This window comes from Adiantum capillus-veneris, chromosome 9 (assembly GCF_014529385.1).
Source record: "Adiantum capillus-veneris isolate H3 chromosome 9, ASM1452938v2, whole genome shotgun sequence".
Taxonomy (NCBI): domain Eukaryota; kingdom Viridiplantae; phylum Streptophyta; class Polypodiopsida; order Polypodiales; family Pteridaceae; genus Adiantum; species Adiantum capillus-veneris.
In genome coordinates, this window is record NC_140939.1 from 71,614,817 (window position 1) to 71,638,646 (window position 23,830).

A 23,830-nucleotide genomic window follows, 5' to 3' on the forward strand; every position below is an offset into this window, starting at 1 on the left:
ATACGTGTCACATAGGGATAGGCACATTGCATGTGGGTATAAGCAACAACGCCTATCATTGGCGTAAGCTTATCTCCGCATGCAATATTGGTAGTGTTAACACCTGTCATTGCTACTCTGTATTATTGCCACATCAAATATAGTGCCTGCAACGGCCCCCTTTTTTTTCCATTTGAAGCTTCGCTTTGACTAGTTTTATGAGATTGTGCCCACTCACCCACGCCCACATGTCTCAAGGGTGGAACCGTAGTGGGTGCGCTTAAAGCCCCTCATCTTAACCACTAGGCCAACACCCCTTGACACAATTGCCCTATTTTTAAAAAATACCCAGTGTAGCCCTGGGTATTGTTTCCAGTTCCACTCATATTCTAAATACACCAGTAGCACTCGCACTTGTGCTAATTGCATTAAGATAGAATATCAAAATACTTACTCATGGTGGGTTCCTCCCACTCTCCTCTTGACATAATCATCAAGTGTTATATGCTTTACTTTCAACCACCCCAGATGCAAGGCTTCATGCATTCAAATATTGCACATGCGACATCTATAGTTTCTCGTGCTAGCAGTCCCCAACAATTTACTACCTTGCATCATCTCATGCTCACTAGCCATTGAAGGAAGGCAAGTAGCTAATTTTTGAGCTCCCGCAAATGTAAAAGTAACGTAGATGACCTTTCTAATCAACAGCTACTAAAAAGATGTCATGCCTGGAAATTGATTGACATTGTTGGCTAGGACGGTGAGGGTGTTAGAGATAGGAACCCAAGAGAGCTAGCCAATAGCCGTGGGCAATTATAAACAAGAATCGAGAACGAAGAGATTACCACAAAAGAGGATAAAAGGACAAAGATAGGTAAACATGGGGGAGAGGGAGGGGCGTTGGTGTATTAGGGGCTGAGGGGTGTGCCTGGAGACTGTATATCAATGAATGATTGTTGTCATAATCTGTATTCATGCTATGTCTTTTATCCTGTGTATGTGACATTAACAAAGAATACATTTGTGTCACCTCTCTCTTGTGTCTGAGTACTTTGGTCTTTGTGTTGTGTATCTGGTACTAGCATATCCCCGAGTTGTAGCCAAAGTTGTCTAACCCAGTGTAGTCAAGTTTTCTTTAGTGTACTAACGGGTCTGAAAGATATCATTGACAATCATGTTGGGGAAGCTCTCGAAAAGAGCACTAACTATAAAAGATCTCACAAAAGAGAGGGTAAAAGACAATAACCCAAAAAAGAGGCTAGAAATACCTAAGAGAAAAGCAACATAGGAAATAGGAGAAGTAGACAGGGTCACCATGGATCAACCATTCTGGACTAGAGGCTACTGATGGAAATGTGGGAGCAAAACCCCTGAGACATCCAAAAGCACCAAACCCGACTAGACCAGTGACTAAGGATCTTCAGCTGAAAATGCCTAAGTTCAAAGGAGGAAAAAAAGGCAAAGGACCTGTGTAGTCCTCAAAGAATTACCCAAAGTATATTGGAGAGTGTGCTTCCCTCAACATTAAGGGGAAAAGCCTAAACATGGTACTTCAATTACCCACTAGAGCAGTTGTCGACATTCATATCACTACTTAAAGCATTTGTTCAACATTTCAAGGATGAGATGACTAATGAGGATTTTCTCGGTCACTTAAGGAGAATCAAAGAAAGAATACGCATGTGAAACAGTTTGTGGAGTAAATTGAAGATTTAGCCAAACAACTATCTTGACCACCAGGGCACAAGAGTCTTAGGGCTTGGTTCTCCGATGGGACATCATTGAAAGAGATGGTCAAGCCAGAGATCACAAACCCTACACATTCTTTTGAAGAGATAAGAAGATGGAGCAAAAAGGGGCAGAGAAGGATAAAAAAGATACCACTTCAAGTGACTCCAGTAGCTTGGAGTATTATATTAGTTCAGACAACAAACCGGCTCTAGCAAACATTCTAAGACAAAGAACTAGGAGGAGAAACTCAAAAGACTCAAAAAGAGGGTAGAGGAGATGTTAGGAGTACAAAGCAAGATGCCAAATAATGGGGAATCATGGTATATTCTTTATCAAGAGAGCAATCATACAACCATCGAGTGCATAAAGTGCAACTACTATGATAATAGAGGACATGAATGGGAGGAGTGCATGATCAAGCTCTCAACTTAAGCAGTAAGGTTGGTTGCACGAGCAATAAGACAGCAAGCACCAAGAAAATAGGCAAAAATGATTCTGAGACCATACTTGAGACCATCCCAAGAAATTCACCTACTCGAGGTGTGGGAAAGAGGACCACTTTGTTAGAAAATGCATGGAGTCACTAGCTCCTCGGCAACCTAACAATCTCATCATAACCTTACTAGCACCTAAGGTGGCCATAGTGACCAAATCAAAGACCAAAAAATAGCCAAAAAAGTGATAAAAATGAAATAAATAGTAGAAATTTGGTAGGCATTGAAGAATGAGGTAGCCCAAATAACAAGAGACCTTCAAATAAGACCATTCCAGCATGAAGAGGGTACTCAAGAAATGCAAAATATAAGAGGTACCACTAGACCTTCAGAAGCAAAGAGAAAAATGGTTTAGGTCAAGAAGGACACGAAGAATCCTAAAAACACAATGCAAGGTGAGTCGGCAATAGTTCAACAAGTATCTCAAGAGGATTGTCTTGAGATGGTGTCTTAAACTTCCCATGTAAGATAGAGACATGGTGCTTCTCTAGCAATTCTTATCCTGCATAGGTCTTCTTGCCAATCCCTATTGATTCCTCTTGCAGTTGGTAGGGGGGAAGCTCCTGCACTCTTTGCTTCATTGACTTCATTTGTACTGGGGCTGACGAAATTTTCATTGAACCTGGTTGCAAGCATACATAAATTACTTAGATTAAGGACATTGGATAATGATAGATTTCACTTTTGGTAGTAATTGGATGCAAAAACATCAGATTTTGATCAATTTTTTGCTAGAAGGCTTTTGAAAGTGATTTGGTAATGATGCACACAATTGACATGTCTATTTGGCTTGAAATGTGGTGTGTGGGCTAGTAAGAGTGTGCTTAAGTAGGTGATGACCCAAATTTGCCAAGTCATATCATTTTTTACCCCAAAGATATGAATCGTGATTAATACCTTGGTCTACATTTGATGGAGTTTATGGCATTCTGAGGTTATGGGGTGTTTGGTCATAGTGTTCTCAAGCCTTGAATGTGACTTAATACTTTTTTGGACACATGAATGGTATTTAGTGTCAAATTTTGGCTTTGTGCAAAGTGAGTGCGTTTCTTGGTCTTGGAGTCAGTGGGCAAGTGAATTTTGTGCACCATATGGGTGTTTGGCTTGAACAACACATGTGAATGGGTGCTAAAGTGAAACAATGCAAGCAGATGTCAGTTTAAGGCCTTGACCTATTAATCAAGATTAATAGATGATGATTAAAAAAATAACCAAGCTAGATTTTTTGATGGACCCACATTTGTCCTAAACTCTTTATAAGTATTATTAAGCTCTTGCTTAGCCTTTTTTTGAGCTGCTGACACCATCTTGGCACTTGGTACTCTGACTTTGGCAGTTTTTGGTTCTTGCACTTTGTGGTGGCCATTTGTTTCACTCGAGGAATTTGGGCACATCCCATAAGTTATCTAGATTTATTTTATCAAATTTCATCTCAACACTTACTGCTACTTTCTCCATGTCAGTGGCAATACCATTTTTTTGTCAAGGCTTGTTTGAGCTTTTGGAATGACTCCTCACATTCATCAGTCCGTTCAAAATGAGTGATAAGACCATAAATGTTTTTTTAAATGACGGATATGTAAAATTTGAGATATGAGCAGATTTACGAGGTTAGACATAGCAAAAACATAGATTCATCGCGAGAAACTTACAATGTTGCGTAGAGATTTCACCTACGAAAGCAATGGAAGTAATAATGAAAAGGGGGGAAGGGGAACACACCCAAAACACAAACAAAATGCCTCTCTATAGCCCAGGATATACACAGCACCCCACTCCACTAGATTTTACAAAATGACACAATCCATAGGCAAACCACTGTTTGCATACAACACGACGTATACACATGATGCAACACTGCAAGCAAACCCAACTTGCATCCTTTCATACACACAACACCTCTCTTTGCACAATCGACCTGGGGGGGGCACACCTACCAACACACACCCAGAAACGCACGCACACAAGTAGAGAAGAGAGAGGGAAGGGAGAATCGACAAAAAATAATGGAAATGATGGATTCACTTCACAGAAGCAACCATTTACAACCTTGAGGAGGGGGGGGGGGGGGGGGGGGGGGGGGGGGGGGGGTATATCACGTGCATTCAAGGAGTATTTGTAAAATCATTTCACTATGAATTTTTCACTAATTAAAGGGACCCTTCTACTATTCAATCTGTTAAAAAAAATTTAGGATCATTTTTCCAACATCCCTTTGTATGTGAAAATGTGAGAAAATAAATAAAAAAATAATCCCTAATGTTGAACCCACATGCTAGGCATTTTTTTGTTGTAGTGATCTCCCCGAGTTTACAACATTGTTCCAAGTCGGCACACACCTTGGCGAGCTCAACACAACAACCAGAAGCCCTCCTGGCTTTGCATAACTCCCATGGCTCAACAACCTCCAATGGCTTCCTCGCACCACCGCAGACAAAAAATGGCCAAAAGCCCCCTACATTTATAAAAAACTCCCTCTTAGAGGCTCAACCAAAAAAACAAATATTTGGTTTCTTAGTTTGTGCGGTTTAGCTTGAGCTTCATTTAGCCTTTTCATTTCATTGCATACACTTGGAACATTGAATACACTTGGAACATCACATTTAGTATCTACTACATGTTGCTGACAGCCGACTACTACATGTTGTTGACAGCCGACTGCTTTCCGCTTTCAGCTCCAAGTGGACCACCTCTTGGGTGGCACTCTCGTCCAACTTCCACTCTCCAAGACCCAGTAGGTGATCCATCTCTCAAGCCCGTGGTTGTCATGGAGGCTTGACAAGCCATGGGACCCCACCCCTCAATTAAAAGATACTGGCCATCAATTGTGGCCGCAAGAACCACTGCTTGTAGAACTGCCACATCATCAATATTCTCACAAAACAGTCCAACAATGTCACACCGTCGACAGTTTCCACAGTGCCTCGTGCCACTTTCCCCATCAAAACCCGCACCAAGGGCCGTGCCACTAGTAGCACCGCAACCATAGCCTCCCACGAGAGAGCCCCAACAAGGAGCTCCCTCTTCACTTGTTACCTCCCCAATGGCATTTGCGTACCCAATATACCCTAACTCTCTTGGTTCAAGCCCCGCACGTGGGATTTTCACCTATGCGACATGGCACGCTTGCAAGTATTGGGCTTCCAAGAATCTCAAAAAATCAATCACATCTCCAAAAGAAATCAAGAGAGTTTGAGCGACTCTATGCTGAACTATCACAAACTGAACAAGCGTCCTTGGATAGAGAGAAGGTAGAACTCTTCCTACAAGCAGCAGGAAAAGAAATCAAAGAAAAGTTAGAGCTTCTCTTGGAAGAAAAAGATATAGAGAAAGGTTTGAGACGAGGTGGAATGATGTACAAGATGCAATCTCCCTATTGGCAAAAAGGCAACACAGAAGAGACAAGATGGTGGTGAACTACAGTACTCTAGTTTTTGCTATTTCTGAAAAGCAACCAAAAGCTACTATCATAGCTTCTAAGGATGATGGATCTATGCTTGAAGAACTTGTGAAGGGAATATGTGAGTTGAAATTAAAGCTAGCAAGGCTTGAAGAAAAGGGGCAAACATCCGGACAATCGTCAAGTCAAAGATCTCCAAACCGAGAGGGGTTCATAATAGGTGCATATGGTGTGACAGCCCATACCATCCAAGAAGGGACTGTGAAAGCTTCAAAGATGCATTGGGCAAATATCTTGTCTTCTTCAAAGAGAGAAAGATACATCTTAGTGAAATAGGGGAGCCCTTGGCGACCAACTTCGGTAAAGGAAGGATGAAAAAGCTAGTTGAGGACATGGCAACTAGTCATGCCATCTTAGTGGTTAAAACAACAACATTTGGCTTGAAGGCCATCTTAGTGGTTAAAACAACAGCATTTGGCTTGAAGGTTGGTCAAGTCTATATTGCAAAGTGTCGAGCCAACAAGGCACTTGTTGAAGAAAAAAACGTAGAAGAGAAAATGGGGATGAAGGTCCCTCAAAGAGGGCTACTAGAGGTGGAGGGAGGAAGGATCCGAGTCCCTCTCAAGGTCCCATGTCAAGGGAACCTCCATCAGAAGAAGTATGAGGGATTTTGCACCAAAGGAAAAGTAAGATAAAGAAAAGAGCAACGGAAAAACCCATCATACAAGCTGCAATCAAATATTGAAGTTTCCACATATTTAAAGAAAGTTTTAGAGGAAAGGATCTTAAATAGCAAGGTGAAGTTTACATTGGAAGAAGTCATCGGGATTGCAAAGAGAGAGTTCCACGTGGAAATCATTGATATCATAAGAAGAAAGTGATAGGCTTTATCAGAGTCTATCCAATCAAAGACTGAAGAGAGTGCTTCATAGATGCATGTGATACAAAGTACAACAAAGGGATGAAGATGACAATGTTGTAAGCTGCTACTTTGTCCAATCAGAGACTGAAGAGAGTGCTTTAGAGACGCATGTGATACAAAGTACAACAAAGGGATGAAGATGACAATGTTGTAAGTTGCTACCACGCGGCCAGGGGGGGGGGGGGGGGGGGGGGGGGGGTTGTTCCACCACAAAATGTGTAAGTGTAGCACATGAGCTTATCGGGAGGGGATTTATAATTTCACAAAATAGTTGAATTACATTTACAAGTTGGGTTGGATTTTTACGTTGCATAGTGAAATGTGTGTGGGGATTTTAAAATTCCATCTTAAACACATGTTCTATAAAGGTGAAGGTGCACCAATGTCTGGGATACTCGGGGCTTCAAAATGTGGACAAGGGTCTTCATGGGCGCTTTCTCTTCTTCTTCATGCTGCCATAGCTACGTCATAGCCTCGAGCAGCTTTATGCGGCCCAATATAAGGCCTTCACTGCTGTGTTTGCTGACTCTGCTACTTGCCAATGATCATCCTTGACACCTCATTGGTATCCCTGTTGATAGAAATAATTGATGAGTTTCTTGTAGTAAGCCCTCAACAAAGCAGCTTTGGAGGTGATCCTCTTGCGTGGAATGAAGCTGCACACATACAAACCGCTCTAGAAATCGGCGCTCTAGTTTCATCAACTTGCCAACCATGGTGTTTGGAGTGCCTGCATCCACAAGAAGATTTAGAAAGTTTTCTCATGTAGGAAAATAGAGTCTTTTTCAGTGTTTTTCATACAATGCATAACATCATGAGCTTCTGCTCGAGAGGCACCGCATACCTAGCTAGGTACGATTGGGGGCAGGGGACCCCCCCCCCCCCCCCCCCCCCCCCCCCCCCCCCCCCCCCCCCCCCCCCCCCCCCCCGGGCCCGGCGGTCCCCTGCCCCCAATCGTACCTAGCTAGGTACGCTGTGCCTCTCGAGCAGAAGCTCATGATGTTGAGGTAAGTCACAATGTGGCAATTAATGTGAGAATTTATCCAAAACTTCTTGTGATCATATATGTCTTGATCAATCACACAATTTAACCTTTGGGAAAAAAATTAGGAAACCAAGCAAAACATGAACACAAACATCTACAATAAAGAGATGGAGAGACAAGCAAGTCATATATGCATCAATCAATCATCATACAAAATACTTTTAGTATCAGTGCTAAAAAACATTCCTTGATAGAGATGATGGAAAGCTAGAAAGCTGGTGAGAGTTGGAGAGTGAGCTATGTGATCCAGGGAGCTAGTGAGAGACACACTGAGAGCTCATGTGGGCTAGAGAGCAAGTGTGAGATGCAAACAGAGAGCGTGTGAGCTAGAAAGCTACTTTAGGCTAGTACTGAGCTAGAAGACCAAATCGATCAATCACCAATCGTCCGAAGGTAATTTAAATGATCACCGTCTTATATATGAAAGTAAATGTGATCGATTTTGAATGCTTTGCAATTGACCGTTATCATTTTGAACGATCATATATATTGTTTGAATCGAATAAGGTAGGTCAACCCATCATATAGACTTGGGGAACAACTCTTAAGGGCTACAACCTACATGACATATGAGAAATTTAAGGATTGTATTTGAAGTTTTTTAACTACATTTCTCTAAATTTTTGTGGGTTTTCTCAGCTTTAAATTTAAAATTATTCGAGCAATGGCTGATCCTGATATGTGAGGGAGTACTTGGGACCTAGTGCTACCCGAAAGGGCTCATTTGAGGAAACAATGTCCAACCTTAGGGGTCCAACGTATCCATTGAGCAGCCCGTGAGACTCGAACCCATAATCTGAGCTTACAAAACTAAGGACTCGACAAACTAGGTGAAGCTTGCTAGCTATGCCGCACAAGCTTCTAAATAAGCTCACGTATAAGCTTTATTAAATACAGTGTGCACAAACTTCAAAGCCCTCCTAACAAATTTGAACTAACTGGAGCCCCTTGTGTCCAAGGTCTTGAGTTCAAACCCCCTTGATAGCTCTTGTGACATATGGCCCTTAGGGGTTGTTCCCCAAGTCTTATATGATGGCACAAGAAGATTTAGAAATTTTCTCATGTAGGAAAACGGAGTCTTTTCCAGTGGTTTTCATACAATGAACAACAGCATGAGCTCCTGTTCGAGAGGCACCGCATACCTAGCTAGGTACGATTGGGGGCAGGGACCCCCGGCCCTGTGGTACCGCTAGGTATAGCGGTACCACGGGGCCGGGGGTCCCTGCCCCCTATCGTACCTAGCTAGGTATAGCGGTACCACGGGGCCGGGGGTCCCTGCCCCCAATCGTACCTAGCTAGGTATGCGGAGCCTCCCTCACAGAAGCTCATGATGTTGAGGTAAGTCACAATGTGGGAATTATTGTGAGAATTTGTCCAAAACTTCTTGTGTGGGTTGGCCTACCTTATCCGGCTAGGATGCTCCACCTCACGTTGTCTGGTGAGTGAGTTGTAATTTCAAGTCGTAGGTCTCTCTCTAAATAAAAAAATAGAACTTGCAGATCTCCATCAATTAACTCATCGAAGCTGTCATTTATGTTTTGCAGGAAAATACAACTTGCAGTAATCTTCATGAGATATGGGGATTTTTTTGCTGCACTCCTCTTATCTACAAATACTTTTACAGTTTTTTGAAGCTCTTTGCATTGATCTTCTTTGGCCTCTGCAAGCAGATACGGAGTCTTACGGTTTTCTGCGTCTCCTTCTTCTGCAAATACAACAGCAAACTGGCAAGTTCCTTATGCCGTCCCCTCATATATGGACATGCCCTGATATGCACATCTCCTGGCTTCACAACTCCCAGTCTTAGGAGTTGTACAAAAGCCGATATAACCAAACAGGAGAAATGGCCTGCTATTGCCTATTTGTAATGATTTCCATGTGCATTGTCACAGGGGAAGAAGAGGGCTTCATCTCGATAGGTCGATTTAATATCTTCTTCTTTGCCGACAAAGGAGCGCCAGAACCAATGAGCACGCCACACATGAATCATCTCATCAATAGGAATGCCCTTTGTCTCGGGCACGAAGAAGAAGGTGAAGGTCCCCATGATGATGAGCCACCCGGCAAAGAAGAGAAAAATACCAAATTTAAATGTGCACAGCATTGAGAGGAAGGTTTGTGCGATGGTGAACTTGAAGAGCATATTGGTAAAGACAGTCACACTTTGTGCTGCAGAGCGTATATCTTGAGGGAAGATCTCACTCGGTATGAGCCATGCTAAGGGGCCCCATGATCCCCTGTATACGCCCACAAAAAGACACACCATTGCTAACTCGGCTCCGCTCGCCACTTTTGAAAGCTTCATCACACTGCCTCTTATCTCAGTTCCAAAAATTACCCCAGTTGCAACCTAAATGGCAGAGCAGAGCAAGAGTTAAGTACAGTTTGCCTACATACACCTACTTCCAAAGCTCATTATGCATGGGGAGTTCCACTATTAAAAATCCCCCTATATAACGTGCGTACGCAGGGTACTTCAAAAACCCATGCGTTAAAATGTTGACATGGATAGACTAATCCTTCTTTTTTTATCAATTGATGATGGATTAAAAAAGCCCAATGTATCTCTGTTAAATTGCTTAGATTTTCAAGAATATAAAACACCCACAATTCAACTGGCGTGGTATATTAACATGATTATACAATGGATCCCTGCGCATTTTGCCTCGTGCTTCACATGCATTGTTGTGCATAAAAAAGTTCACTTTGCCCATTGCTCTACAAAAAACACATGCACTATGCACATCAATCCATGTATGCAAAGAAACACATGATTTGAATTTTGCAACTTACCATACATAAAAACATGATTGCAGATGCTACCAAAAGGATGGTTCGTCGGCCAGCTTCTATCAACAATCAACAAGGAGATAACAATCCCCACAACTGCCACGGAACTAGTGACAACAGAGGAATAGAGGGAGGCTTGCTCTCCTAAGCCTGCTGCTTTGAAGAGGAAGGGCCCATAAAAGAGGATGGCATCATTTCCAGAGAACTGCTGGAAAAAAGGCAATGCGATTGCCACCGTCACCTGTGGTGCATTCCTGATGCAGAAAAGGTTCCGGTAAGACTTGTTGGCTTGCAATGCGTCTGCAATCTCTGTTGCCTTCACCAAGTCCTCATACTCCAGCAAGATGTCACAATGCCCCCTTAACTTTTCTAGTGCTTTCTTGGCCTTGTCATGCTTGTTCTTGCGGATAAGATAGGTTGGCGAGTCCACAAGAATGAGACCCGCCAATGTGACGGTTATGGCTGGCACCCCTGCAACCCCCAGCGATAATCACCAGCCCCATGGGTGTATATGCGAAGCCAAGTAGTTCACCAAGTTACTGGCAAATATGCCTAGCGCAATGTTCATCGAAAATAGCATATTTAACCCACCTCGGTAGATTGGTGGTGCAATCTCAGACATGTAAAGCGGTATTGCCTGCAAATAAGCCAGTCACACATTTTCAGCATGACTCCGATACATTAAAAAGATCATACAACTGTATAGCATAAAGACTTGCCTTGTTTAACAACAGCTATTTGACACATTCCCACTACAATCTCCACTTGTGGATTAAGACACCATTGTGAGCTAGTACGCGGGGAGGGACCATATACCTAGCTAGGTGCTGTTAGCGGGGGATTTGACAAATTTTGGCGACAATCTCTACTTGCAGATTAAGACACCATCGTGATTTAGTACACGGGGAGGGACCCCATACCTAGCTAGGTGCAGTTAGAAAGAGGGGAGTGCCGGTGACCCCTTGCGAGCCCTGCATGGGGACGGCACAGTCCTCTGCTTCCAATCTTACTTAGTAGCTATGTATGTGGTACCAGTCCTGAGTAGTAACTGTAGGGATGGAAATTGCAAAAAATCTCCTTTCTCCAAATAAGGATTGATGTTAGAAACGAAATAGGTTCCATCAGTAAGCATATACGACGGGTGGTGCCTATGCAATGGCTTCCTGTTTGTATATGTTGCTATCAGCATCGCAAAAATGCATCACATATGCGAGGAGAAAAATTTTGCATGCACATAACTTTTGGGATAACACAACTAACCATCAACCACACCAGCATAATTAGCAAGCCAAGGCCACATCCGAGAAATACCTGATTGGAAAAGCCAAGGCCACATCCGAGAAGCACCCTCCCGAGAATGAGCATGATCAAGTTCTCAGCTGCAACTCCAAGGATTGTCCCAACGCTAAAGAGGATACCAGCCATTAGCATGGTCATCCGGTGACCGTGCTTGCGTGTAATTGAGCCAGCTATGAAGGTGGCTAGCAGAGCTGCGACGTACAGAGAGGAGGTGAAGAGCTGGAACACTTGATTGTTGTACTTGCAGTAGTTGTTCTGCTTCACGTTGCGCTCACTCGCATACACAGTTGGGTAGAACTTCACAAGAAAGTCCTCCATGATGGACACCCCCCCTGGTTTTTTTATCAGAAGGAAAGAGAGTGATCAGGCCCTTACCTGTAAATTCTTCCAAGAACAAATGAATGCTTTTCCATTACACTAATCTATGTCAGATTGAGCAAAAGCCAATTAATACCGAAGCTTAATTTAAGAAACTAAATGTAGAATTGCAACTAAGAACTGACAAAAAATTGAGCGAGCTACAATACATTCAAGAAAGCAGGAATCGGATGCTGCAGGACAACCATAATTTGCATGAATTAGGGGCTTGTAAGTTAAATGCTGACAAAGTACCCGCAACAACAAGATCGTAGCCATACGTGAGGCCGCCGCTGCCGGCGAGGAGGCATGTGAGAAAGACATAGAGCGTAATTTTGGGCGGTGCAGCAACAGACATTGCGACGGCGAGCTCTATGGAGGAGAGGGGAAGAGGGAGCTCTTAACATTACAAACGTTAGACGACTACTCGCGGTGTGTGTGGGGACCACCATCTCTCGCTGTGTCGCAGAAAAGTAAAATTCAAACGACTGCCTTGCCTCAGGAATTTGGCTTCCATTTTTCTTACTAGTATGGCCGACTGCCTTCGCCGGGCCCCCCTCATCACTATATCACACGGGCATGGTCAAATGGGATCGATGGTGGAGGACGAAAAGGTGATGCGCGTCAATTATGGACCGTCAAATTTCAGATTGTCTCGAATTTACCAATTTGCCCGAATTTACTAATCGGCCCACATTTACAATATGACATACTTGAATCGTCTATATTTCAACGTACGCATGAGGGTGTAGTGGTTAGTTCACATGGCTCGTGGTGGGGAGGTCGGGGGTTCGAGACATGGGGTGTAAATCGACCCGAATTTACAAGCCTGCCGAATTTACTTTTCTTCTTGAATTTACCAAATGCACATCCGACGGCCCAGATCACCTCAGCCGTCGATCCCCTTTGAGCATGCCCATGCGAGATAGTGTGGAGGCCGGCCCCCCTCTCTTAGGGTGCGCACATGCACCAAGAAAAGGACCCCGACCGATGGAAATTCCATGCTGTCTCACCACGTTTTTGGACTGCAGTGAATCGCCAAGCCACTGTGCCACTACCGCTTTCAATGGAAAGTCAATCCCCTAGCCGTTTGCAACAGTGCCTAGACGGTGGCCTCCTATGTTTAGTGTGCACGTCATCCTGCGTCATTGACCTGCAGCTCCCCTGCCAAGTTAAGTCGCCGTTTTCCCTACTGTTGTTGTTGGCCCGCATGTGCGCTAACTGACAACTGTTGGCGGTCGGTATGGTTGTCGCCGCCCTGCATGTGCGTGAGACGATGCTTCGATCGGTACAGATTCCTTAGTGAGAGGAACGGCCGGGACTCCACATGTGCGCAGGCTATCCCCCTCTTTCTTTATCACATGCAGAGGGGTTTCTCTCTGTTTTGGATTTCTCTTTGTTTTGGAGTGGAGTTTCATGTCGCAGATTTTGACACGTGTAAAGGGCTACCCCTTGTGCCATATTATGTTAGTTTAGATTGGATTGAGACTACGCAAAAAAGAATAGTCTACAAGGGTGTATGTTGAACGTGGCAGCGTGCACTGGTTCAAAATAATTACAGTTCGCATCTGGACCTACCAGGTAACTGACATCCTCTCACACCCGGACACTCACCCAACCAATATTCTTTTCATCGTCAAAACCGGAGGGGGCTTCAAGCTTTACACCCAACAACAAAAGGACAAAGCGTTTAACCACTTGCTCGTTGTTGGTTCGGTCGTTGGTTCATTGCTCACGGCATATCATTTTATATATTTATGCTTCTCCTTGCTCGATGTGATGCATGGCCGTCAAGAGCACATGTGTAGTTTGAACGGGGCCTTAGCAATGAACAAGCATTTCATGGAGATAGTGAAGTTGAGAGTGAACCTGGTCCTTCATGGCATTTGACTGCTCCATAGTCCAGGGCTTTTCTGTTACCATCAAGAATTGGTTGAAAATTTTTGCTTCTTTCTTAATACGAGTGTCTGATCTGTACTCTGAAGTCGAGAAGGGGGGGAGGGCTCACCATCATTTAGTATATACAAGTGTGTGACTAGTCCTTCATATATTAAACGGGAGAGAGAGAGAGAGAGAGAGAGAGAGAGAGAGACGTGCAGCAGAGGGTGAGCTTCTAGCCTTTTTTTGGCGGCTCATCGTCATTTAATATATACAAGTGCATGATCCGTCCTTCAGATAACGATAAAGAGAGAGAGGGAATTCATGCTCTCCTAAAATAATAAAGCCAACTCACTCAAAGGATTACATAGATAATGAAACAAGTGAAAGAGTCACGGTGGCTTTCTAAAACAATAAGAAAGTGATAAAATCATTAGGGCGAATTCAACTGGAGATTTAATGTTTAGGAAAGGAATGCCTCAGCATAGCCTTGAGCCAATTGAAATTCAAGACTAGCCGGTTGCAAACCATGATAAAGGGAAGAAAAACCGATGAAATATGTGGGAAAAAAATAGTTCAACAATCATGCAAATTTTAAATTTTTGCTAATATTTCCAGTTTGCTACTCTATGAGGAGGAAACTCGATCAACGAGTTTAATAAAAAGGACTTTCTCAAATATTTACTAGAATTAAGTTATAGAATGCAAGAAAAGTCAAGCCATGTGAGGCTATGAAATGAAATGTGAAATAAAAAAAAATGAAGTGTGTGTGTGTGTGTGGAATTTACTAGAAATATACAAGGTGAAGTTTCACTTTAACATTTTAAAACAATAGAATGCAAGAAAAGTCAAGACATGTCGTAGATGAAATGAAAGGTGAAATAATAAAAAGATCAATTTACTATTTTATAACTGAAATCACATTTAATGTATGTCTCAATCATCACTAAAAACATTGAAAGTATGCCTAACCCAACTACCCTCTAAGCCTTCTTTTAGAAAGCCAAAAATAGAAAGCAAATTTAGCTCCATAATGGGTTGTGCTATTTATTGTTTATGACTAGTCAACTAGTGTTTTATATACGTCTTAGAGCCTACTAGTCAATTGTCCCCATGCTGAATTTCACTCTCACAGCCCCTACCTCCTGGCCCCTTGAGTCTTGACATTGATATCTTGGCTCTTTCCCCCTTGCTAATTCCTCATTTAGAAAATATAATACTCCGAAAGATAATACTGTGAATGGGTGAAAACAGTTCTTATCCTCTCTATCAATTAAGGTTGTATTGCATTAGATGCTAACAACACAAAAACAAATAATTCTCACTAGTTGTTAATGGGGTATGAGCCCAAGACCGTAGGGGTTGTTCCCCAAGTCTATATGATCTCTTCTAGCTATTCCTCTAGGGCTTGTCTTTCTACTTGCATCTGATTGTTTTCCACAATGTGCTCTTATAGGGTTTGATAAATGCTTGCAACCTCCTTTTTTTCTATGTCTTAATTTAGCCTAATCTGGATCTCTTGTAGATCCTCAATCTATTGTTGGAGCTTTTGGTTTTCCTTTCTCATTGCCTGAGCCTGTGCTTTGGCATCCCTCACATCCAACTCCCATAGGTTGGATATTGCTTGTTGACAGTGAAACTCTAGCTTGATGTGTTCTAGATGCTTGCCCAAGTTGAAATCTTTGATTAGCCAATCACCATCTTTGATTATGTCTCTAGAGCATGGTGATAATATTCCTTGTTCTACGTGATGTGTTGTTGTCAGGTACCAGCCTCTGGGTCTTTGTTTTCTTGTCGCTCTTTTTCTTTTCCTTGCTCTCTTTTCTTTGATGGAGTTTGGTCTGCCTTTTTAGATTCCTTGTTCCCTTCATCATCTTGTTTCTTTTCAAAATCCTTTTGTTCCAGAGGAATTTGCTCTTGATCGATCTCTTTCTTTGAAGACTCCTCTTTCTCTTTGTCAATTGGTGAGGGGTTGAGAGATTTGGCAAAAAACATTGTTTGGTGTAAGTATTTGGCACCTTATCCACCATCTCATCCCCTTGCTGCTACTCTTGTATTGTATCGGGCCTCTACATCTTCGGTGACTTTAGATCATTTATATTTTTCTTTTTAGACTCTTATTCTCTCCGCTCCACCTTTATCTTGAGGACTTTGTGGATTCTCTGGTGCATAGACCCGATGAGCTCAGCTTCTTTGACCGCTTTTCTCCTCTTATACTTTTGGGTATTCTCCATTTTTTCCACTCTTCGTTGTTCCAATGTTTTGTCTAGCTCTATGTCTTCTTCATCATTTATATCAAAGCCCTCTGTTTCAACCTTTCTCTCCTCCTCTGCAAGCTTCTTGCATCATTCCTCTCTTAGTCTTTGGGCTTCTTCCATGGATCTTTGCGTTTGAGTAATAGGTACATGCTCCTTTTGCTTTCCTTTGTTTCTCATCAGGAGAATGGTGATGTCAACTTCCTCATCCTCTTCTCCTGCAGCAGCAGTTTGGAGCTTCGATGGTACATCTTCATTTACAGGCTTGATTCTCCACTGAATTGTATATTTGACTCTATGGCATCGCTATCTGATACCTTTCTTTTGGATATTTTGCCTCTTGTTCTTCTCTTTTTCGGTGAAGATGAGGAACCTCCTACAGCCCAGATCGTGTGCTTAGCTTGTTGTAGAAGGTCGAGTTGAGATTTCGCAGGCGGTAGTTGGTTGATCATCCCTAATGCCTAGTATGCTATCCTTGTCAACATTGGTCTTGCATTCATGTACGTTTTGTTTCTATTGTTGCTCTTGAGATTATCTCCAACAAGATTCTCCAATATATAATTGCTCAAGTCGCTACAAATTACTCTTTGTTCTGCAAACCCCATTGTCATCACCATCACAATTTGTACGTTTGTCTCCGTATGCCTTGGAGGCTTTTGCACCTTCAAATGCTGTGAAATTGGCCTTAGTGGCAGCTCTATCTCAGAGTAAACAAGATCCTTGTAGGTGAAATTGTGTCCTTGTTGCTGCTTGATGAAAGCCTTGTTGTTATCTATTGCCTTTGTCTTTCGCTACAAATTATGGTTTCCTAGAGGGAGGTGGACTCAGGCTTGGTTAATTAGGTCACTTGTGACTCTAACCTTCACTATCTCTCCATCTTTGTCTATTAATATTGCCTTGCCATTGTACTGGTTGATGGAACTCATTAGCTCATGAGCTCTTTGAAAATTTATCCCCCATGGAGATCACCTAAAAAATGTGTCCATTTATAGGCCCCTTATCCTTCAATGACCTCCTCCTACTAATGCAATGTCCAAATCTCTTTAGGGAATATGGTAGTTTTCATTTTAGTCCCATCGGCCGCTTGGAATTTCCCAAAAGACTTGGTTTGCCGATATTTTTGCAAGCTCTTCCTCATTTCTCGTTTGAGGATATTTCTACAACTTCATAGGGAGAAGCTTTCCACTCCTTTTGGGGTCTTCTCCGAGGCATTTTGGCATCAAAAAATCACTCAAATAGCATTTTAAAATTGATCAATTTTTTTTCAAGAAAGTCAAGAAAATGCAAACTTGACCATAAAGTGAAAAATGAGCATAACTTGATCAAAACAAGTCCAAACTTGACCAAACTTCACGAGTGCATCTAGGACAACTACATGCACTAGGTCATGTAGTTACATGTCAGATTTGGCTTTGAGGTACATGGATTGCAATCGATGTTGGAACACATCTAGGAATTTTGATGACACCATCTAAGTTAACATGTTATGGGGATGCTATGGTTTAAATATGTTTGAATTTGGATTATTGGTTGGAAATCTATGCCACTGTTTGGAAACTTTTTTAGGACTTAAGGATATTTGGCATTTTGGCTAGGTTTTTGACATCCAAATGGTTTAAAACCTTAGGGTTAGAATTTTCTTGACAATTAGGACTCGATGGTATGACTTTGGTTGAGAAAACTCAGAAAGGTACATAGACCACGATCCATGTTTACAAAACTTGGGGTACATGTTCTTATAGCTTACCCTAACACACTGGTGAAATCTTTTCTAAATTGAGCAAGGTTTTCTCAAATTTTCCTAAGTTCCCAATTTTGTCTGACTTTGCCATATTTTGTTCTGGTTGGCATATTTGGCCCTTTGATGATTTGGAGTTGAAGAAGGGCTTACATCCTAGCTGTCTCTTGATTTTGATCTCCATTGGAGTCTCTTTGGACGTCATATTCCCGGTGACAATTTTGGTCCACTTATTTGCATTCCTTGAGATACAACAAGTTCACAAACTCCTTTGGCAACAATATTTTGCTCAAAACACTCTAAAATGCTGAAATTGGGATCTGGAATATTTTACATGACCAAACTTTGAAATTTTGGGATTTGGAATTTGGGATCTAGAACATTTTACATGACCAAATATTGAAATTTTTCCACATTTCATATTCATTGTCGAGTTCAGACAATCTACAACCACCTTTTGGCAATTCTGCTTCAAGGGGACATGGATCACGATCCATGTTTGGAAACCGTTTTTTTGTTTAAACTTTGAAGATAGCTTTTGGGCATGTTCCCTAAGCTAATGGTCCAATTTTTCTAGAGTTTGGGTCAATTTTTCCCATTATGGGTCAAAATGACTATTTGGGAATTGGTTTTCCAAAGTCCTTAGTTTTTGGTGGTTCCAAGGTCGAATGCACTTAAAACTTGCAGGGCACATTTTCCAAGGCAAGAATAAGGATAAAATTTTCTCTATTTTGGCATGTTGGGGGACATAAATTGCGATCCATGTTCAACAAAATTTTGCAAGTGTAATTACAACATTGTAAGGACGCTTTCACAGGGAACATTTGGCACAATTTATCTTTGATTTATCTGAGGTGGGGAACATGAACTTATCTTTAAGTTTGGACTTAGTTTGCCCATCCAAAAGTCCTCTGACAGTTTTCACAAATCTCATCTTTGGTTTGATTGATTCTATTGTTTATGCACTTGTTTGGTGTTTTTAGCAATTCACAAAGTGTTCCAGAGTTGAAGAGGATCATACCCGTCCAATGAGGTCTATCTTGCCCATCTTGATATATGTGCTCGCCTTATCCTGAATGCAATGTGTATACTTATCTTGCTTAGTCACATTTCTCATGACATACCACCTACGGCTAAGACGGCTCATCATTTGGACACGTGGTCATTATTTACTCTTGATTTTGCAATTTCGGACCTTTTTAAGTTGGCCCAAATTTTGGTATGCCGAATCCTTTTATATTTGACATGCTTGAAGCTCTTGCTTTGTAGATTTTGTGTTTACTTTCAAAACTTGAATCTAAATTGCCTGGGCCTATTTATTAATTTTTTATATTTATTAGGTAAAAAAAGAAAATTACTAAAAATTATTACTACTTGGACAAAAATTTGTCAAAATTATTCCTCACACTTATATGTACATACTCTCACTCTCGGCATCTCACCTATCAAAATTTGTCAATATGGATCATTATTATGGCTGATAAGATTCAAATTCTACTAAAAAACAATTAAAAAAGGAAAAGATTAAGCGGGAAAATACACTTTATACAATATACACATGGTTTTTCATCATCTTGTACCTTAGGATCTTGCAATATATTGCTCTAGCTACTATTAATCCCCCATTCCCATTCTGAGTCGTCTTGAAAGAAAGTTGGTGCAATGTGTCTGTGTGCAAACAACATGTCTATGCAAGGCCGTGGAATGTGGCCCTATCATTCTTATGACAGAGACGCAATGGGTAACACGATGATGTGCAAGCTGTAAGTACATAATAGAATGTTTTATGTTTTTTGCTCATGAGGTTTTATCTAAGCTGCGTTTTCTAAACAAAAGATTTTGAAGACAAATTGCCCATTGTTGATGGTTGGTTGGGTGAGTTTGATTGGTGGGTTGATGATTTGTCTTGGTGTGACTTTGGACACCCACTTGAAGGTTGGTTTTGGAGACTTAAGAGAAGGTTGGTGGTTTGATTGTTTGGGTTTGCATTGCCATGTTGGTTGTTGTGCGACTTGTGGCTTCTCCAAAGTGAACTTGGGAAGCCATTTGTACTCTGGTGAACTTGATGAATCAATTGGGTGTTGTTTGAAGCTTGTCCATTGTTTTGGATTATTTTGAGGGGTTACAAATCTTTGGAGCTTGGATTTACCAAGTTGGAAGATTGTTTGAAAAGCATGGCTTTGTGTATCCATATCTGCTTTGACATGGTTTCCATGATGGAATTCTTTACCCAAACTTGCTTGACCTTTCTACCACGGATGCTTGTAGATTGTTTTGATTGGATGGTGGTCTGTGGCTCCTCTGGGCTTGGACTATACATTCCAAATGTAATCTATTTGTGCCAAGGATGTAACATATGATGTGCTCTTGAGATTGTACTTCAAAGTGTCATCTTGCCAATCGGAAAGAACTGCTTTGTACCTGCGCATCCATGAAACGCCCAAGATGATTTCTTAATTGAGATCTATATTTTCCATGATGTGGAGTTGATGTGGACAAATGTTATTGTCAATTTTGATTGAGAAATTGGCTTGTCCCATTGTTCCTTTGTTAGCTGCCCCGAGCTCAATTCTTTTTGGTTTTATCATGGAGTTCAATAGTTTGAGGTATGTAGAATATGGCATGGCATTAATGTGCGCTACAGTATCTACAAGTGCTTTTTCTTTTGTTCCATCAGCAAGCTAGACATTCATATGTTCACCCATTCCTCCAAGCCAACTCTACTCAATCTCGACTGCTGTGATAGGAGGAGATGGTGTTTCTGGATGCCGAAATGGAGCCTTGTTCTATCGTCCTTTGTACTTTAAAATTTTCATCATGGCTTCCTCCTTTGCTTGTTCTTGAATTACTTGAGCTTTTTGCTTCATCTCCTTTGCTTCATGAATCTTCTCCAACACTTTTGTAGTGAGAGGTAGATGGTATTTCTTTAATTTGCACCCATTGATCGAGTTAGGTATCTCCACTCCATCAAATGTTGCAAGTTGTATGATGCCACTTGGTGATAGATTGTTGCAAAAGCTTTTAGTAACGTTTCATCTAACCAAGTGAGCTATCCAAGTCTTCCAGGCAACTCGTGTCCAATCCATCCTAAGTCTTGAGCAACTCATAGTGCGCATAGTACTCATTTAATCCAAACAACAAAGTGAAAGGTGTTGTATTCAATGGCATTTTGTATGCTACCCTAAATGCCCATAGAGATGAATGTTATTTCTGATCCCAATCAATTCTTGATACATTTATAATTTTTGTCAACACCGTGCATAAAATTTAATGTGTGCTCTCGGCTGGCCCATTCGCTTGAGGGTGTTATGGTGCTGATTTCAAATGAATCACCATAAATTCTTGCAATACGTAGTCAACCATATTGTTGATGAAGTGAGTCCCCCAACCACTCACTGTCTCAATTAAAAGCCCATATAAGAATTGTGATGCCATTTTGGCATTGTTCTTCTATGTCGTCTTGGCTTCTATCAATCTCGACAAATAATCTAAGGCGACTATGATGTACTAAGCATGTGTTTGATATGACGGTGGTGAGATAGGTCCAACAAAATCTATCCCCCATTTGGCAAAATCCCTTGCACCCATTGAGGGCCGCTTTTCAAATTTTGCTCCACCTCTCTCTTGGTATACACTTGGTGGCAAGGCTTCAAAAATCACAAAAAAAACCTATGTATTTATTTTGTATATAGCTATGGTTTTCACACATTTGGATCTTGAAAATAAGGAGAGGTAGGAACGAACCCTATGAAAAAGAAAAAATCGATGGATGTTGATTCTACCCGACGATCACTACCTGCTAACGTCTGCAAATGAAGAAAAAGAGTCAGTGAAAGGGAGAAGAATCTTATGAATTATGGAGTTGAAGTCAACCACATAGGAAGAAGTCATGATTATTCAACTCCACACACACAATTTCTTATAGGTTTCTCTCCATTATTGCTGAATTTTCTCTTATTTTATCAAGATTCTCTCAAATATTATAAGGAAGCTCTTGAACTCAAGCTATGGAATGTGGCATGGAGACGAAGCTTGCCATGATGAAGGCGATTAGGAGGAAATTGGTCAATAAGTATGGCACACGGAGCTCTCTCATTGGTGAAATGCCTCTAACTGATGTTACTTTGTAATAACTCCTCTTGCTCATAATCTCTTCCCTAATCACTCTCTTGGCCTATAAAAGGAGGGCTTCTCTTTTGTAATGATACACACTACACATATACTACACACACACACACACACTACCCCATATGCACACTATCCCATACCCACATACCCACACACCTACACATACACACCCTTGTGCTACATGCTAGTAGCATGAACCCTAATCACATAATCACAACACCATCACCATGCACAAAATGAGCACCATGTCTCCACACACATGTAATCAAGGATTGAAGGCACAATTTAAAGAAGAAAAATGATGGCTACACTCACGATATTCCTCACCATCAACTCCCATCCCTCCATTATGCATCTTACGATCTTGTTTCCTTCTCATCTTCTTGCCCTATGCTACCTATTGTATTCATCTTTTGCAATCAATCAACACACTCCATTTGGTGTCATACCTTGTGTTGTTTGGGATACACTTCACTGTGAGTATGGTTTATCCTTGTTCTTTCCATTTGTCTTATGTTGAGGTGTGTGCATTTTCCACCATACACACACTCTCTCTCTCCCTCTCAAATTCCTATTATCTTGCTACTTGCACCCTAAGGTGTGCGGATTCGCCACCTCTGGTATGAGAAGTGAGCATACTTGCATGTTTCCCTTACCTCATTGTCTTCCTTACTACAAGCATGAGTAGCAAGCCCATTCTCACTCACTCACCATTCCTCTCATCTTGTTTACCGACCACCCCATCCCACACTTGGGCGTAGATCTTGAAATCGTTTTCCATGGCATGGCTGATTGTGTATCCCGGGGGATTCACCATGAAAAAATTATCACACCACGTCAGTGCAAGGGAGGTGGTTTTTTTACAAGTTATATAAGAGTATAGGTTAGGGGCAGGCCCCCAATAATTAATCTAAATAAGGGAGGGGGGTATCATATTTAGGGGGGGGGGGGGGGGGACCCTGACTTGGGTTGATTACTTGTAACGATTGGTCACATGTGCACTAGAACTCGTATGAATTTATGAGAATTTTTTTTCATGTCACACATCAATAATGCATCAACCGGTCATAGATAAGGGTTGATTTGGAGCAGGTTAAAGGTTGATTTACACCAGCTTTGGATGAGTCGAAATTGGATGAGTATCCAGAGTTCAAGCTGATAGGACACATAGATTGAAAGTCAAATTAAGACACATTGAGGGTGCATCTAGTTATCAACAGAAGTGGTTCATTAATATGTTGTCATTCACTATGCTACACACTCTTTGACTAGTTTTACTCATTTAGATCATGTGAGACCTAAATTTTATATGTAAGATAGGGGTATGATAGTTTTCTTCATTGACCGTCGTATAAGCGTAGAAAGGGGGATCATATTCCCTAATATGAGTCTTATATAGGGGTTTCATCAAAGTTGTTCGCTCGCAGGTGGCATCCCATTTTGTATATAGAGTGAACCCCCCAGGTTGTGTATACGTATTCGTCCTAGCCACATATCTTGCTAGGTGGTGCCCCTATTGTGTACCTCCCATGATGAGGCCATCGTGCATAGTCTTGGTGTAGAGGCCACCCGGTCTATTTTGCAATTCCGTCCCTTATTTGGTGCCCCCACGGAGGAGGGCTTTGCAAAGACCTTTAGTTTACAAAGAGTAGAGATGCATGCCATCAATCATGGACGAGTGGCTACAAGAGTTTTCAAATTGGAGGACTGAAGAAGAGGAGACTGCAGAAGCACTCAAGGCCTTCATCGAAGTGCTACTGCCAGGTTGTAGCATCATTGATATCCAAGATGTAAGCTCCACATCTCTCATT

At 41.7% G+C, this 23,830-nt stretch overlaps 1 protein-coding gene and 1 pseudogene across 2 annotated transcripts; one reads left to right on the forward strand and one right to left on the reverse strand.

Annotated features, from left to right (window-relative positions):
- Window positions 1–9,068: 9,068 nt before the first annotated feature.
- On the forward strand, window positions 9,069–9,681 carry LOC147450659 (uncharacterized). Its single transcript, XM_086520768.1, has 2 exons — window positions 9,069–9,301; window positions 9,467–9,681. The coding sequence occupies exons 1-2, from the start codon at window positions 9,151–9,153 to the stop codon at window positions 9,679–9,681; spliced, it is 366 nt and encodes a 121-aa protein (XP_086376894.1). The 5' UTR covers window positions 9,069–9,150.
- Window positions 9,682–9,791: 110 nt separating this feature from the next.
- LOC147450660 (sugar transport protein MST4-like) lies at window positions 9,792–12,418 on the reverse strand (annotated as a pseudogene). The gene is made up of 4 exons (XR_015189289.1): window positions 12,276–12,418; window positions 11,676–11,995; window positions 10,368–11,001; window positions 9,792–9,924 (listed from the first exon to the last, which is right to left on the reverse strand). The product of XR_015189289.1 is annotated as a sugar transport protein MST4-like (transcript).
- Window positions 12,419–23,830: the final 11,412 nt, after the last annotated feature.